The sequence below is a fragment of the Calliopsis andreniformis genome, chromosome 9, assembly GCF_051401765.1.
Source record: "Calliopsis andreniformis isolate RMS-2024a chromosome 9, iyCalAndr_principal, whole genome shotgun sequence".
Lineage (NCBI taxonomy): Eukaryota > Metazoa > Arthropoda > Insecta > Hymenoptera > Andrenidae > Calliopsis > Calliopsis andreniformis.
The window spans coordinates 19,866,218-19,884,471 of NC_135070.1; the positions used below are offsets into that span (position 1 = coordinate 19,866,218).

General features: G+C 46.7%; 1 protein-coding gene across 1 annotated transcript; it reads right to left on the minus strand.

Moving 5' to 3' along the window:
* Positions 1-8,653: 8,653 nt before the first annotated feature.
* Positions 8,654-10,018, minus strand: LOC143182751 (uncharacterized). Its single transcript, XM_076383944.1, has 2 exons — positions 9,992-10,018; positions 8,654-9,737 (listed from the first exon to the last, which is right to left on the minus strand). Exons 1-2 carry the CDS (start codon positions 10,016-10,018, stop codon positions 8,832-8,834), a joined length of 933 nt encoding a protein of 310 aa, XP_076240059.1. The 3' UTR covers positions 8,654-8,831.
* Positions 10,019-18,254: the final 8,236 nt, after the last annotated feature.

Here is an 18,254-nt window from a genome sequence, read left to right on the forward strand (position 1 = left end):
ATTCTCTGATAACATCCTTTATTGCACGCTCGAGGGATTCGAAACTCGTTAACTCCGCGGTCTCTCCAGCTCGAGAAGTGTCCTTTTAAGCCTTTATCCCTTGGATCGCGCGAAACTATTTGAGCATCGAGTTCAACTTATCGTTTAATCACCGAGAGGAACCAAAATTTTGCAGCTACGACAAAATGTGATTATAATTATACAGCCCTAGTTCCTCAGAAGCTGTAATTATTTAGCAGGTACTCTCTTCCCCCGAGCATCTTTTCTTGTTTCACTTTAAAAGTCTTTTCTAAAGACTTATAACACGCATCGAATTTCTATTTGTTTTTGCATCTAGATGAATCGAGGAAGCTGAGACGTTCGAAGCGTTGCAGCAGTAAAAACTCTATCTCTCTCAGGCCTCGATACATCAGTATCGCAATAACCGAGGAAAAAGGAAATTGATAAATACGTAGAGGTTTTTGTCACGCGCGACCAAGCCGCAGAATTAGGTTTCCCGCGATTAGCCGTGACTATCGTGACGAGTTTCCGATAGGTCGACTATACTAGCAAATTAGTTAAGCGAAATGTCGCCGATAGCAAAAATAACTTGGTTCGTTTGCACGCGCGATAGTACAGTACCTGATTGCATAATTTTCATGATAATAACTGTTGCAGTCGTTACCGTGGGCGAAAGTTAAATACATTTCTTGGGATATCGCACTGAAACACAATAATGACCCCACTTTACCAAAGAGCAGCTCCATAAACTTGACCAACGTGAATACTCTGCTTTTTGTACTATATATCACTCATCCAAGGTTAATGCTCGCGATTTGCTTACTATATATTTATATACCACTCATCCATCTTTTGACTAGATATATTTTTGCTTTTACAACCCTGTAAACTAATATTATTTAAATGACAGAGTCACGTAAGGATAGTCAAAGTAATAACAGGGCATGCAATACAATAGCGGAACACCTACCTCCTGGAAAAACCTACCTATAAAACTTGTGCATTGTTACATCCAGTTTACAATGAAGTTTCGAGGCACTACTGTTCATCGTTTAATCAGGTCTTATTACGAGAAGAGTAATCTAGGAATGAAAAACAGCTCTTATTCTCGCGGAAGAAATTGCAGGTGGCGTTCCCGCAGACTCTTCCTCGTAACTGGTGCGAACTTGGCAGCCCCAGCGATTATCGCATACTACCAGCACGTCCAGTAATTATCATCGGCCGTTTATTCGCTTCTTGGACGGATTATCGTGGCGTTGGCTATTTCGCGGGCAACAACAGCAGCAGCAACGCAGCAGACTGCCGTTCCACTGGACATACACCCCTGACTTTTCCTTCTTTCCTCGTCTCCCTTCAACATCCTCTTCGTCCCTCCACCGTAGATCCCCGAAGGATCTCGGAAGGCCTGGCGAGGAGTCGGAAACTGTGCCCGACTCTGGCACACACGAAGTCGAAAGAGGCTTCGCAGGTAATTGCTAGGCCGACGGGTCGATAATGAGCCCTGGCTTCGGGGAACCGATTACACCCGGCCCAAGCCAAAAGCGAAGCCCCCAGAGAACCAGGGAACAAGAGGAGGACGAGGACGATCCGGGGAAGGGAGAAAGTCGGGAAGGATGGAGGAGATGGGAGAGTAGGGCGAGTTCCTACGCTACGTCGAGGTTTTTTCGAATCCTCTCTGGGGCACTGCCGCGCTCACAGGATAATCCCCGAGATTTTTCGTAAGCTGATGCCGCAGCATGACGAGGAAAGTAGAGTGGCCTCGGGTTTTGTGAATTCGAAAGAGTTATTTCCAGGGTGAAGATCAGAAACTGCAGATATGCAGCGAACACTTTAAGTAGACATTACTAGATACACATTGCTTATTGAGATTTAGCAATTAATAGAGCAGAAGCTTCAGGAGCTATTTAAGAGATAAACGTAGTTCAATCTTGTAAAATTGTAATTCCCTGTGATACGGAGCATCAAGCAGTTAAAATTGCTGCATAATCCATAGATTAGAGAGCACTCGTGTTGGAATATTATCATGAATGGCAACCAAAACTCGAGCAGAGTCAGCCTCATATCAGCTATTAGCTCTATAGTTCAAGGAAAATTGTTAGAAAGCGGCTTGCAGGAATCATCTCATGAATACATTGATAACGGAACGAGTATAACGGTGCTAGAAATGCGTGTCGAGATTAAAGAAGGCTAGGTGCGAAGAGGACAGCCTCTGTGGTCGCCTCGACCAGCGACCAGCAGGACATTAATAGCAGAGGATCGGGGACGAGAGAAAATCGTGGTTAATTGCTAAATTATCAGCGACAAGTTGTCGATGATAGGCGAACGAGGATCAGGGAAGATAGAAACGAAGGAGTGGGAGAAAGAAGAGGCTCTTCCTGTAGCGTGCGATGAAACCTGCCTAGATCTCGCGCGCTACCGGGATGAGAGGTAGGTGATCTAATTTCCCGCGCAGTCGTGCAGAAAATGATCCAGGCCGCGATTACGAAACGGCTTCCAGTCTTCGCCGGGGGCAACCGAGGCGCCGTTTTTACCGCTCTCTTTTCGTTTCTATGCGCACCGACGTGTGTGCGATAATCGCGTGGTGAACGTTTGATCAGCTTTCCGTGGCTGCTGCGTTCTAGGGGCTACGAGAAAAATCGTCCAAGTCGAACACGGTGGCGGCCCGATTCAGCTCGATCGGGATCGAGGAAATGCTGACTCGAAGCGTGGATCCAGGGTGCATTAACCGTAATCCATCCGGGTCGGTGCATTAAATGTTGATTACACTTGATGCAACTTCACCGTGAGCAGGCTCTCGCTCCTTAAAACGTTCCCCGTCAATTACCGCGGGTGCATCGACGCGCTGCATCAGGATCTCAGGCACTCTCCTCGTAAATAAATTTATCGACGTTTCTCTATCGAATTCGGGGAGAAGAGCGACAGAGGGCAATATCGATCAGGGATCGGGTTAATCGAATCGACTCGGTTGCAGCCACGATGCGAACGGAAAACACACCCGCCAGTAGGATGATTGCCTGCGGTCTATGTCTTCTATTTTTTATTATTCGCCTTCGTGGTGGCAACCTTTTGTGTCGTTAATTTTTGGGTTCCTATAAGTTTAGCCTTTTGCTGGTTTATTTTTTACGTGAGCACGATGTGAAATAATCGTATACTATTAATTGTGAGAACTAATTCGCTAATATTATTTGTTTCTACTTGGATCTGACAATTCCCTGGTCGCGGACTGAAGGGGGGCTCTGACCCAACCCTGATCCACCTAACCCTGATCAGCCCTCCCATTGGACATACCTCACCCCTGACCAGCTGCCCCTCTGGTCGTCCCTGACCCTTGACCAGCTGTCCCACTAGTCAGCCCACACCCTTTCGTTTCAATTACACATATTACTGTCTTAAAGAAGATAAAAAATAAATTATTAGGAAAATTTCTATCTCCTCTCTCTTTGATCGGTTGGACATCCTTAAAAGAACGACCGTAAATCAAAAGTGACAGAATCAGACTCTCATCTGCATAATCCGCTTATTTTATTCTGCGCACGTGCTCCCGTCAAGCCATAAAAGTTCGGAGGCTCGTTTGCTCCATACAAATTATTAATCGTGTACATAATGCTAGAAGAGGGGTAGAGGTTCAACTTATTTCGCACCGCGTTTCCTTCGATTTGCTGCTAATTAAGAATAATAGCTTAATAAAGTATCGGCTCGCATCTCTCCCTTCTCACTACGTATAGAGAGGTTCTTACAACGATTGAACGCTTTGATGTTCTACCAATTTCATTAAATATTCAATAGTTTACTTTTACTTACTTAGTAAAATTAAACACACGAAGAGAGGTCAGTATTCGTCATCCCATATTCCCAATTTTTCGGAATAATACCTCTTAACCACTAATATACCCATAACAAGAAGTGAAAACCTCAAAGCGTCAGGTGTCCTCACGAGTCCTTATTTTTCAATAAATAAGTGGCCAAAACCGATGCTTTGATGCCTTTTCTATCAGAGCAGAACTCGATGTCTTTATTCCAGCCAGCCTTGGCGTTGCATAATTTGCAACAGCTGCGACGATCGCATCTGGCCCGCGCGCACACGCCGATTTCTTAGCCCACGGGCAACGATCGTGCCCTAGAAGAGAGAACTACACGGAGGGGACCTCAAAACCGAGAGGACCGGCAAGAGGCGGTAAAGCTGGGAGGTGGCAATTTGCAGGTGCAAAGTTCACGCGACGCTCTGGAGGTAAACCGCTAATGAGGGTTCGAGAGCAGTACGTGCGCGTGACGCGTGTAGATTTTCTGGGGTGGGACAGGTTAATTGGATCCACTGGCCGGCCAGGATATTATGGTGTGTGCTTTTTCATGTCCGTTCCATTCTGTAATTCCTGACAAGTCTCGACAATGTAACCGACAGTTATTCGAGAGCATAGATGGTGCTTGTCGAACGCATCAAAATTGCCTGTCTTCTTAATTAACGATAGCACGTTGAACCTTGAGCTATGTAAACGGGTAATTACTCTCGCTCTATGATTTTTTTATTGCCAACACTGCGATGCTGTTCACTTCTTTACGCTCGGTGGAGCTTCGAGGCGGCTTGATACGCAGCTTTATTCTAAGGCGCGATGGAAGACGTGTACAGGATGTTTCGTGTACAAAGGTGGGCATTGTGTATGTAGGTACCTATATTTAAAGAAGGGAAGTTCGTGTAAACATGTGTAGGATCGCTCTTTCAAGTATAATTAAAGTCAGATAAACGTCTAACAAGGTTAAATAATTAAATTATTTATCTCTTCATTTTCAAGCTTATACGAAAGCTTCTTTCTGTAGTTGGTACACAGAGCTCCTTTTCAGGATTCGAACTTTCCCTTTCGAAATACCCAGTGGAGGATCATAACCTTATTATTTACAACGTTAGACACAATGGTCATTATGATCTGCACACAAATAATAAATAAAAAGCAGACGACTGTGAGAAAGAGTTGATATATCTTTTTGGAGAATCTTCGAGAAGGGCTCCGATCCCTTTTCCTTCACCATGCCGAAAGCTAAGACCCTAGGTTCCCGTGAGTCGAGGAGCGAGAGCCGGTACCATAAGCACCTTTGCTCCTTTCTTTTTCCCTGTCGGACTTAGACATCCCTGGTGGCGCCTCTCTCAGGATATAAATTAATTAGATTTGTGTGGAGGTGTGTCAGCCAAGTGCCGGCACCGTGTTTCTTGCCCTTCGACCGTCTGCTGGGCCGCGTTTCAACTCGACCGAATAGCCTACTCTCCCTGGCTGCCTACAGACAGTTCCATAAACCTCAAACTGTATTTGTTCATGGACCTGCAGTTCTCCCACCCTTTTCTAAACCGACTTGTATGTATTATAAACTCCAACTCCTTTTTCGACATTTTTCTCTTCTTCAATTTTAAATATACAAAGTATAATCAGTGTCAAGTGACCTAGCTTTTTCTCTTGACGAATGTTCAGTAAAACGTTGTAAAAAATCTTTTTTAGTGTCAAATGGAGAAAAATAAGGAATCTGACAAGGCATACTTTTATACTAGTCATATTTTCTATTACTCAAGGAAGGGGTAATTGACATAATATAAAGTTTTTACATTGGAAATTTACTAGGAATTCGCGTGCCACCTTTGGAACACCGTGTACACGTTGGCAGGTAGGTCTGCACATAACGCATGATGTATGGTGGGCGTGAAACGGGCGTAGTAACATAGTAACGTTTACTATATCGGTCAGAAACCGACTAGCGGATCTTTTGGCTAGTTCGTGTGACCAGACTGCAACTCTAAGATTAGCTGAAGGGATATCGATATCGATCTCTGCTCTAACAAGAAAATCTCAAATGATCTGCAGTCGAAGGGAAAGGGAACCAGATTGCCTAAAGCAAAGAACATGAAGCAGAAGTTACGCATGTAAAAACAGGAATTCATTATGCACATCATTTAACGAGTGTATGAGTTGCACAGCAAAAACTATACAAGCATGTAAATACTACTGATAAGCGGAAAATCGATGCAGAACTATTTTGTACGGTTCACCAGTTTTGTGGAATATTAGTAATAAGAGTTGGTAAAAAGTCTTGACACTTGTCAGACTCCTCTAGTGTGCAGTGATTACAGAGAGATGAAAATAACTAAAGAATGTTGAATAGTAGGTCATCGCTATAAAATATGGAATAGAAACTCACATTAATATTGCCAAGATGCGTTGGGGGGCTGACACCCCTGCGGCCCCCGCCGCCTCCGACCTCCGCGTCCAGTTTGCTGGCTCAGCTGGTCCAATGGAACCCAAAAATATCGATACACAAGTGGTATACAGTGGCAGCAACCCTCGACCAGCCCTAGTCCATGCACCGCGGTCCACACTGACCAACAATAGCAAGAAACACTACGTCACAATTCGTTCCACCGTTCCTATCAAAATTCAAAAGCATTCTCTACGCGTCTCGCTAACCGTACTATGTCTCGTCTCCAATAGAGCCGAGGAATCGTGAGCGCATATGTCTCTCGCGAATTCAGGGGGAAAATCAATAGAAACTGTCCTCGAAGCCAAAGATGAGAAGGCATCCGCGATCGAGAAACCACAAGCCCTAGAGTACCGAAAACTCTTTCAGGGTGTTGACACTGGGAGATCAGCACTGACGTGATCGAGCACAACAGGTAACACGGACTTCGAAGAAAGTCGAAGAGATCGCGGGAGCCACGAGGGTATAGAGATTCCGGACACAGGTGCATAGGGATCACGTCGCATCACTGATTGTCCCGAGCAAACGACAATCGGTATCGCGAGGGGTAGGCGTCTTCGGGAGGGATTGACGCGCGATCGTGGCGTTCGCCGCAGCAGCGGTCGGGCGCGTGAATCGCGAGCCGATCGGCTTGGAATCGGGACCGGTCCCAGTCCCGATCGGTGACATGCGCGCGGCTACGAACCTGTTCGTCGGTATCTCTCGCCTCCTGGACGGTGTGTCAGCGCGTGCATTCGTCCGGCGGTGACGGCGAGGAGCGAGCATTCACGGGCGTGGGCAACGACGACGACGGCGGCGACAACGAGTCGGCGTGTTACATGTCCGCCTTAAGGGCCGTCCGTCGCGGACGCATGCTCGCGGCACGTCGCAACCTCTCGCACTGACCGCGCGTAACACGTAAGAGAGAGCCGCGGTACTCTCTGTGTGTACTTGTCCTTCTTTCTCTTCCCCTCTCCCCCACCTCCCTCCTCTGTCCGCTCGCGGTAATTCGTCCGGCTCGCGGCCGCGACTCGTCTTTCGCGCGATCCTCTTCCTCGCGGTGGGTCCGGGGGCACGCGAGGCGAGGCGAACCGGAGACACGAGTAGTCTCGTCACTCTGCGGACTCTCTTTGAATCTCTTGCGCACTAACTTCGCGGCTATCCGCGGTACTCCAGCGGGGAACGTTGAACGTGAGCCTGGAATTGCCGTGGCGCCACCCCTCCTCCCCTCCTACCCTTCCGCCCATCCACCTGATCCTCTTCCTCTGCGAGTGCCACACCACCGAGGCCTGTGCTGCCTCCTCCGTCTCGTCCCTCCCTATTTTTCCCTATAATTTGCTCCGCGGCTGCCTCTTTTTCTTTTATTTCGCTTTCGTAACCCTCTCCCTCCCCCTTTCCACCCCGACAACCCCCTCCATCGGTCGCTATCTCGCTTTCGTGGCTTCTTCGCGTCTCCTCCGCCGTCTCCCTTTCTCCTTCGACCGTCTAGCTTTCCCTCTACCTCTATCCTCGCGTCTGCCTTCTCTGCCTCTACCTCTACGCCAGCCATGAATCCTTGCCGGGGCTACGGGGCTACGGCGCGCCGCCCCCTTAATGGGGCTACGCGGGCTTTTTCCATTCACCGTGCAGCCATCTCTTGGCTGGAATACGAATGAATCGGCCCGTCACAGTGCCGTACGAGTTTCGCGAATTTCCCTCTGATTCGAATGCACGGAGAAAATCTTTAGACTTATGCCAAAGAGGATATTCTTTCGAGAAGGGCGTATAAAATATGGGATTTTTTGTTCGATGGTTTTTGGAGCGGAAGAAATTATAGGTACAGTATATACTGTGGTTGGACTGCTTTTATTATACCCCTTTTTGGACTTTACAATAAAAAGACATCCCTTTTGAAACTAAACGCATTTCGTGTCGACAGTTTTTTAATACACCCTTCGTTTTCGGAGATAATCACATGGGTTATTTTGTATGGGCTACCCTATAAGGATGGTCGAGACATTTGGGGTAGTTTCCTTGGAATGATATTTTTTTCTGGATCGAAAACACCTGCCAGGTAGGAAATGATCGAGGAGCAGCGAAGGGCTGGCCTCTGGAGTGCCTACGTTGCATTGTGCGTCTTGGGCGGGACTCACGATGTATCGTATGACAGGAAGATGTCAGGGAGGAACCTGATATACGACAAGGGATGATTCGTTATTATGTGAATTTTCACGGTAAATCTACTCTCCAGCCTGTACAAAATCCACGTTCGTTCTGATCACACCCATCTTTGGGCGACACACATTACAGAGAAATTATAGAGTAGTTGGGGTTGAATCAACGATCGTGAATGTGTCATGAAAAACGCTTATCCATACTTCTATTAACTCATCTTATATAATTTAATTACAATCTTCAGGTTTTGCGCGTATTTTACAAAAATATATACAAACTTCTTCCTATGTACAATAATTACAAGAAAGAGTAGGAACTTTCAGCAGCAATTTAATTATTTACAAATCCGGAGACGTATACTGTAGCCTCCAATCGCGTCAATTCGATTCTCCCAAACTTTCGTCATCGCATCACCAATCAAAATAGAACGCGAAGGTTTACAAACATTCTGCAACACCACAACTTCAAATCATCGTGTACTGGGCGCCGACTGGGGGATACGTAGGCGATACGTTCTGCGTAGTCGCCGCGGGCACCGAATTCTCCTTGTTCGACTCCTTCTTGCTAGCGGAGTTCTTCCTCTTCTGGTTCTCATGAGTCTTCACATGCTTGGTCAAGTGGTCGCTTCGCATGAACCTCTTGCCACACGTCGGACAGGAGAACCTCTTCTCTCCAGTATGCGTTCGAAGATGACGCTGCAACTCATCGCTTCTGGTAAACCTTTTGCCACAAAACAGCCAGTTGCAGACGAATGGCCGCTCGCCAGTGTGCCACCTTAGATGGGCCTTCAAATGAGAGGTTTTTCCATACACTTTTCCGCATCCAGGCACGTGGCATACGTGCTGCCTCTTCCCGTCGACACCGAGCTGGGCTCCACTGTCTGTTTGGCAATTTGGACACCGACATCTCGTACACTTTCTGCCAGATTTGCTTGCCTCCTCGACGGCTAGGAGATGATGGTCCGCTGGAGGGGTTAGGGGCCACTGATAAGGGGAAGCGTGATCCTGTGGGCTGGGTGGAAGCTCTGGTGGACTCGGTGGCAAAGGGTAGTGCTGGATCGTTGGGATAGTCGTGAGCTGAGGCTGAGCAAGATGCGTTTGAGTTGTCCAGGATGCTGTACTGGTTGCAACACTCGGCATCGTGTAGACTGGTGGTGTCAATGGTTCGCTGATTTGACTGTGGTTCGTAGATCCTGGATACCAGTAGCTCGGTTGACTGGTCTGGAGATGATGACTGCTTAGACTGTGATTGTACGGTTGATAGTGAATGCCTGGACTTCCGTAATCCATGGCCGTGTGTTGGTGCATCGACATGGGGATGCTGGTCATGGGAGTCATGCCTGGCATGGGCGACATCGTCGGCATGCACATCTGTAATTACGAATCAAAATTGAAATTGGAATATTAAAATTGTAATTGGAATTTTAAAATTGAACGCTTTTCTCTGTGGTCGATATTCTATGTCGAATCTCTGAACCTTTAAAAGGTAAAAAAACCGAATATCTTAAACGATTTCAAAGGAAAAAGATCACTTCTCAATGAACATATCGCGCACAGATTACACGGAAAGTATCTCAGCGTTCAACACTACAATTCCATTACTAGAAAATCTGTTATTAACAGACCTGTTGATACTGCATCACTTGTGCCATCACTTCACTTCTTCAATATCTTCACAACTCTTTCCTTCAGCTACAATTATTCCTCCGCTGATGCTTGGGCACGTGTGCGCGAGAACGGGACAAGAAACAAAGTAATCCTGTAATCTTGATCACTGGTAACTGTGTTGCGACGGAACGAAAACGAAAACGAAGAGGGAACCGAAGAGAGTCGTGCGCGGATCGGAGCGTGCGCGGCTCCGAGCGTTCGCCAGATAATTGCTGGTTGCCGACCGTGTCGCCTCGGTTTTAATAACCGAGTGGACAAGGAACCGACGAAGAAGGGAGGAGGCTGAATGCTCTGCCGGGTTCCTCTATGGAGGGTGGGGGTAGACCCCAGTGAATCCTGTTGCCTGGTGCGCATGCGCCCTCCCCTCCATCGGCTCATAAATCAACCCCGCGTTCCGAGGATAGAGGATCGAGGATCGAGGCTACGCACCTTTTGTGGTCGTCCCTGGGGGCTGCCTCATGCCACCGAGGAAAGCCTTCCTGAATCCTATGGTACTCTCTCGAGAGCATTCAGTTTTTACAAATCGTCTTCTTTTACAGTAGACACGTACAATTGTTTATTTTTAATAGCGAAATTCGCGGAGGAATGTAGGCGTTTTTTAATCTTCTTGTGATTCTTATCTCGTTAGGAATTAAATAACCTCATAATAGCGATGCACTGATATATCACAAAAGATTTCCCATCGACCGCTTAAGACATTCAGTTTTTTGCACGGATGCACTTTGCAAAGTAGCTCACGTCCATCATTTAGCTTCGTTAAAGAAGAATCTTCATGAAGCTTGATCTCTAACCATTCCTCGAATTCGTCCATGAGCTCCCAATAAGACGGACGCTTATTTTCGGCATCGTTTAAGCGGCAATCGAGCTCCAGGCGAAATCATTGCTTCGCGATTCGGCCGCCCATGATTCGAGGAGCTGTCGAGCTGGTAGGTAATAATTATCGGCAGAAACGTCGTAACAGCAGGAGGAATAAACTTAATCGTTCGGGTTTAATTAGTGGATAAGGCATTTGGGTTTAATTAGCGGTCCTGTGCGCTTGCGACGCACCACTTCGGTGCACGCATGCTAGCACGCGTTCTTCCTATGCGCGCATTCGCGTAATTATACGACCGCGGATCGTGGTGCGTACGTGGGAGTTGCGTTACGCCTTCCGTGAAACAATTATGGTTAATATGCTTGAAAAATTCGTCCACCCTTTCTAATTTCACAGTCGGGAAAACTCGAAGCCGTAGTTACAACTTCGAAAAGATACTTGCGCAGAGATAACAAAATTCCTGGTAGGTCTTGTGACTGGTGGTGCAAACGACGCTAGGCGTCCACTGAAAGGAGTCAAAGTAGAATTTTTACGGTATTTAGTGGGCCTTTGATGGACGCCAAAGGGGGCGGACGAAATTTGCAAAGGCGTATCAAAGCGTGGAGAGGCCCGCGACGACCCCACGGAAGCACGTGATAACGGGCACCAGTTTTCCCAAGGCTTCTAGGTACGCTTTGTGGCGTACGTCCAGACCATAAATCCATAAAAGATCCTGGTCCAGGCTGTAAGGGAGCATTGACAATGCATCCTACGGGTCAGGACTGAGAACTGCACAGCGCAGCACAAAGTCTCGGTTTATGGTGGCTGTAAAGCGATCATTGGCAGGACGAGGTGACGACACTTTCGCGCTACCGATCCGCACCAGATAGCCACCATTATTGCGCCTTGCAGAGAGCGCACAATGCACCGACAGCAGCCCGTTGCAGGTCAAAATGCTGGTACAAGGAATGAGGACAAATCGTTCCACTCCGTTTGTGAAAGATAGCTTTCCTAAAGGCTTTTGGAGCTGCTGTGTCAAGTATACACGAATGACTGATTTCTAATCAGTGAAGCACAGATCAGTTCGAATCTTGTTTGTTCAGCCTCAAAGAAACCATTTGTCTCGACACATTCTCTTGATGATCTGTACAGTCGAAGGGCATGCTTATCTACAGAACTGCTCTCGCTCTGCTATATACAACACCGCTGTGATTTAAAATTCAACGCAAAAATAATAGAGCCTTATCGCCGGTCCATATTTCCTCCCTCGTATTTATGCATCTTTCATCCAATTTCGAGAAAGGCGATAGCGCGTGGCAGCGATATTAAATGTCTGGACGGTGCGTCAGCCACATACCGGAAACAGATTATCAATTTCCGGTACGCTGGAAGTGTCATCTGACGTCACGTGTACGCAGAGAAACAGAAAAAGAGACGGTCAGAACAGACCATCGATCTTCTGGAATATTTCTCAACGACCACAAGCAGACTCTCTCTGGGGGCTCGTCGTTGTTTGTCGAATTCATCGAAAGCAAGAAAAGCATAGAAATTGGACGGTGCTGGCTGACACATGTCCAGCAAGTGCCAGTAGCGTTGCAACCGCATCATTGTCGTAAATCTTGCGACAGTGTCGCGGCAGAAGGGTGAAAGGTGGGGGCACGCCCAGAGCAACCCTTCACTTTCCTCCACTGGAGCTGGCCATTGTCCCCTAATAAGCCGCTTAACGTCTCCGCCAGGGGTAAATTGCTCCGCCGGTAAACAGTACTCCCACGCGGACGATCGATTCCCCCGAGGATGGGAATTTCTCTGGAAATACGTTTCTTCGACGCAGTTACTCTTTATCGATGCAAAACTTGAGATCTTCCCCCATATTGTCTCGAGTTAAAAACACTTAAACTCTAGCAGTGAGATTAGCTCTGAACATGTCTGAATAAAACACAGCTATTTAGTGACCGTTACTGTCCCATGCGGATTAGGTTTTACAGCACTTGAAACTATAATCTCTTCTTTAATACACTTCACTTCATCATACTTACAACTTCATATATTTCCTTTCACTTGCGACTTCATCAGTTTCCACACACAAAGCTGGAGATTTCCGAAAAAGTCGGGCATCCGGTGGAGCTGTTCAAGAGGTCGACGGTCATCGACGAAATAAGGAAGAAACGAGCTGAGCAGGACAGCACTTGTGGTGTGTGTCTAATCGGTAAACGGAGGTACCCGCGGGGGTGTTAAGTTGGTCTTTGTGCATTCGCTGGGTCGTTCGGTGTTCCTGCGAAAGCTGCGCATTTTTGGGAGACATTCAGGGGCGATGGACCGATGCAAATCGGAAAGGACGACGCAGGTCAGATTTCGGGTGTCCGCAATAAGAAATCGACGGGTCCTCGATGTCCCGTATTTTTCCTGGATTTATGCGCGCAAGAGCCAAGTGAAACAACAGCCTCGATTTTTCGGCATCCCTGGCCTGCGTCGATTGCATAGAGATCGAAGCTGTTGCCGCGAGTTAAGGGAATGGCCAGCGGCGTTATTTTATAGAAAGTGGACACGGGAAGTCTCGTAACATATTTCTCTTGGGCTATAACAGTCTTTCGGCGGTCTTTTGTGGAGGACCTACGGTCCGTGCGCGCATAAACATGAGCTATCGCCTACGAGAACTAACACACTCGAGAAAAAGGGGAACGCTTTCCTGGAGTTTATCGTAACTCACAGACTTTTATAGTCTGCTGGGAATCGATGGTTCCAAATCACTTTCGTGACGAGCAGGGACCTGTTATGTACACTAATATTAGCTCTCGCGTAGTCAACTTATTTGATTTCAGCCATGAGGTCGTAAATATAGGTAAGTCTAGGATTATCAGAAACAAATCAAATTAGGTACTGTACATAATATTAACAAATGTCTCAATTTTCATCCCCATCCTTCCCTAAGAGGATCACAAACCCCCTCATTCCCTCGGTTTCGTCAAATTTCGAATAGCATCTTAGAACGATCCAAGACACCCTTGATGACGGTCGGTCGAGACATCATTAATGGTCGAACCTTTTCCACTTCACTACGGGTCAATTTTATACGCGATTTACCTAGCCGAAAGAGCATCATCGGGATCAGCAGGTCCCCAGTCTTGATGGGTTCCTAACTTATGTTCGATCTGAGGGAAAACGCAAGGGAGAAGCAAAGACGTCGGAGGTGGAGAAAGAAAAAAACGAGATAGACGAGGATAAGAGAGAAACTGAGATACGAAAGAGAGAGGAGAAGAGGGCCACGTTCCCCGACAATGGACCCGACAATGGGACCAGTCTTCGGAGCTAATGGAGCGAGACTTTGCAGTTTTCACACGATGATCGGCGTAACGTGGACGCTCACGACTCCCCTGTAAGGAAAGAAAGCCTATTTGAAGGGTGATCGGATCGCATGAACCATCCTGCGGAACAAGATTAGTCGGATCTGTTCCCGCTAACTCGTACGTCGCTCAACTAATCGGGTTAGGATTACAAGGGTATAAACAAGAGATTACAACGTTTGCCAAAGATCGCTGGATATCGTTGTACGTAAACAGACCAGTTAAACAGCGAGTGGCCTCTAATTCACGGTTACCTGATTGGTTAAATATTTGGGAAACATCCGCTGTTAATGGCTAATATTTGCACACCCCAGACAAAAGCGTTATGACACTACCTGTTCACACTAATTTCAATTCTCCAAGCACGTCCCCGATTCTTAGAAGATTAACAATGAAATTAACTCGGTTTACGATCTACAGCCCTTATAAAGTCGATTCTAATAACGTCCTACTGCTCCATTAGCGCGCAGTTTCGTTGTTCTGACCTCTTCACGTTTAAACAAATGGACAGAGGACGGTGCTTCATCATTAATCACTCGCCTGAAGAGGAAACGGTCTCGTATGAGGAGCCTCTTTCGGTCTTGTTCAATATTCATTTGTTACACGCCGTTTAAAAACTGGAGGGCTGCTGGCGTTAATAATTGATAACATCGGGTTGCGAAGGATCTGTTGGTTTAACATTATAAACGGTAAGTCAACCGTGATTGTATGAGTTTACGAGTTTATCACATTTCTTCTCTTGGATCCCATACGTTTTGGAATTATCAAACGCGCCGAAAACGCGTTCTGTGGTAGAACTAACGATCCGCAAGGTGCGAGAACAAGGGGGGAAGCATGTACCTGCTCTAAAACGTCGGTCCCAAGTCCATAAATTTGTGCTTCGTCGTACAGACGCAAGAATCGAGCCGAAGGGGTCCTCCCGCCAACTCCATTCGAAGGGAATGACACCCTCGTCACAATACGACCTGTTGCGTCTAAGTTGAAGAAGAAAGAGGCGAAAAAAAAGAAGGAAGAAAGAAACGGCAGAATAAGAAGGAGGATCATGGGGTAACCTCTGGGTACCATGGAAGCCGTGAGAATGTCTAAGTTCAAAGGAAGCCGTCACATTGTACGTGGATTCATTACGTAACCTGACCTTTATGATCTCGCCGAATTAAAGGTAACACTTGTGTCAAACTGCGAGTCAACGTCTGTCAGCGGATTCTCTAGGCATTCTTCGGAAAGGTTCGCCTAATTTTTGACTCGAAGGAAATATCGTCCCCGAGTGGAGGGGACAATTGAGTTTATGGTCATGGGATAACCCCTGGAATATAGTATTATCCTGGATCAGGCAAAGGATTGCACCAAATATTATGACGCTGTACGTTCTAAAGCCGCAGGTAACGCTTCGTAGAAGCATCATCGATATTTGGGTAGGGTTAGCCCAGCAATCGACCACTTGCATTTTACACAGGGGCACAATTAACGACTAATCCGGTCAGGTAATAATTGGCTTGAAAAGAATCGCGCGAACGGCACATGATGAACAGCCTGAATTTCCAAGGGAATGGTCCGAAGAAAAGTGACTTGGTTGCTCGGAAAAAAAATGGGTCGACGTTCACCCTTCGTCGGCTCGTCTTTCACCGACAGATTTTAATTAGCAGGAAGCAGCCTCGTGGTGGCTTCTCTATTGTCTCAATCGTACCGGCTGGCCGCTTTTGTTGCGAGGGTGCGGGCCCTGGGCCGATATGGGCCACGGGGATCGCCGAAACTTAAAAGGAAGAAGGAGAATTCTGGACCACAAGCCGGCTGAATATATGATTTGTGTGCCAACCTACCGAGAACGAATCAGGAGAAACCGAAACGACCGCGGATGGCCGGGACTGATCAAACAGTCCTGCACATCCGTGTATACCCCATGTCAAGTCAACGAGGAATTAAAATGGATAATTGCTTCCTTCCAGATCCTCGTCGTGGACCTACCACTTCTTCCAGGTAAGCTCGTAAAAGGTCTTTGATATAAAATTAACGACTTCGCGGATATCTTTTGGCCGGCTACAATTTTTTCGCTCGACTTCGTAAATGATGTACCAAAAAAAGACATTTTCTTCCTCTTAGAACACTCCCTCTTAGAAATAGAGGGATGAATAAAATTTAAATTAAATGATCGAATCTGAAACTTCGATAGACTCAGGATATACCTCGAGCAGTGCTCCCGTCGGCACCAGCCTATATTTTTTTAACCGAAAAGTCGGCGCGTTTTGTCGCGGCAAAGTCAATGCCGCCCTCGAACTCGCGTCAGTGACTTTTCTCGGAAGGGAAATATTGTAGAACGTGCAGAAGTCCTGTGGCGCATTGTGTGGTTTTATCTTTCAACAGGCTCGTTTGTTCGACCAGTATCCAGCGGCGCGACCGATCCAATGTCAAAGAACGCCGATGCTCTGGCGGAACAAGTGTCACCGTAACGTGTCCAAGGTAATTTAGATCTATCATATCCTTGATTTTCTTCAACAGGCCACGCACTAATTGTCTGAGCTTGCGTCGCGAGCTGCTGAAAATTCCATCGCGAAATATCATTGCTGCCATCAGAAACGATCGACGGATGTTTGACGTGCTGTTATGGACGCGAGGATGGACCTTTCAGACACGAGATTGACATCGGCACATTCGAAGTTCAACCCCCCGCGGAGAGGACTAAAAACGTCGGCGACGCAAAGGCATAATGGTCCCTATGAGCTCAAAGTCATCCCGACTGTCATCCTGCCAGCGCTATTGGCGGAAACTTGTGTCGAACGAACGCGTTTAACTCGACACAATTCACTGGAGCATCGAACACTTTTCGTCGCAACAATGCGAGTAGTAATACTGCGCCATATACAGGAGAAAGTTAAACAAGTGACACAAAGTTTATTGAGTTATGTATGTCTTGGAACGGAGGGAGGACGTTCTGCTTGACTCGGAGTAATTTAGTTTTAGCATAGAGTTAGGAATATTTATGTAAAGTAATTTTGTTGAACGGACAAGATTTTACATTTAGAATCGAAATCCATAATAATGTAACTCCTGTGTGACAGAAATATCGTGTTTGAAGTAGGTCGGGATTCATTGACAGTACAGGGGAACTTAAGTTCTTGATGGCTCTATGAAAGAAAGGCAGTGGTACGGTCCAGGAGATCCGCAGAATAAACGTAGAATCGGGAAAATTGGATTTCGTTGTAAATTACGGTTAAGCCGTGGCTTACACGACAGCGTACCCCGTTCGAGAGCTTCGCTGCAGCCTCTGCTCGTGTGGTCATAAATTATTGTTGGAGTTGGTGGCCAGGGAGGACCTCGTATTCGTTCAATGGGGATTATATCGTTGAGGACCAAAGATCCATCCAGGTGTACCTGAACATTGAAATTTCGTCGGGCAGTGGAGGGATTCCATGAAGTCATGGTCGTGCTGCCATAACACGATACTCAGTGTCCAGGCATTGTTACTTCCTTTTCCGTCGAGTAATTCGCTTTTACACGGAGATTACGGATGTATGATTGTTTTATTGCACTTTCCGCGACGGTGCCCTTTGGCAGGTAAGTTCTGTTGCGGTTGGGGAAACAGTTGCTCCTTTATCGTGCAGCCCATGTTCTTCGATTGTCAAGGGAAAAAGGGTAAGTTCGAATGTTAAACGAGCTGCGGTTGTGAACGGGAAGATCCTAGCGGTCTCCTTCACCAAAATGTCTTTCAAGATCTCCTACAGCCCCTTGAACCGTTCCAGGTTTGCAATATGCATCACTGATGCTTATGCCTTTTGGCCGAAGATTGTAAATCAACCTCGTGCTTGAATTCCGCGAGGATAATTGTACAAATTTTCACGGAGATTACGGAATATAATTGTTTTATGACACTGTCTATGGTTGGTTCTTTATAAGAATTCGTTCTGCGGTCAGAAATGTTTCCTGTGCTCTTGGAAAATACTGGCGATATTTTCTTTGTGCTCCGAAAGGACAATGAACGGTAAATTTCACCGTTACCGAAGTGCAGGAAAAAGTAAATAAGCTTTCTATAGAAGTGTTGTGCTGTAAAGTAGATACTATTACTCTGTAATCTTTTTAGAACATGTTTCAATC

Excerpts from the sequence above, each read along its gene's own strand:
- LOC143182751 (XM_076383944.1), bottom strand. The coding sequence starts at position 10,018 with ATGGCACAAGTGATGCAGTATCAACAG. Across the intron at positions 9,738-9,991 it reads AAGTGATGCAGTATCAACAG|ATGTGCATGCCGACGATGTC; the intron begins GTCTGTTAATAA and ends TCGTAATTACAG.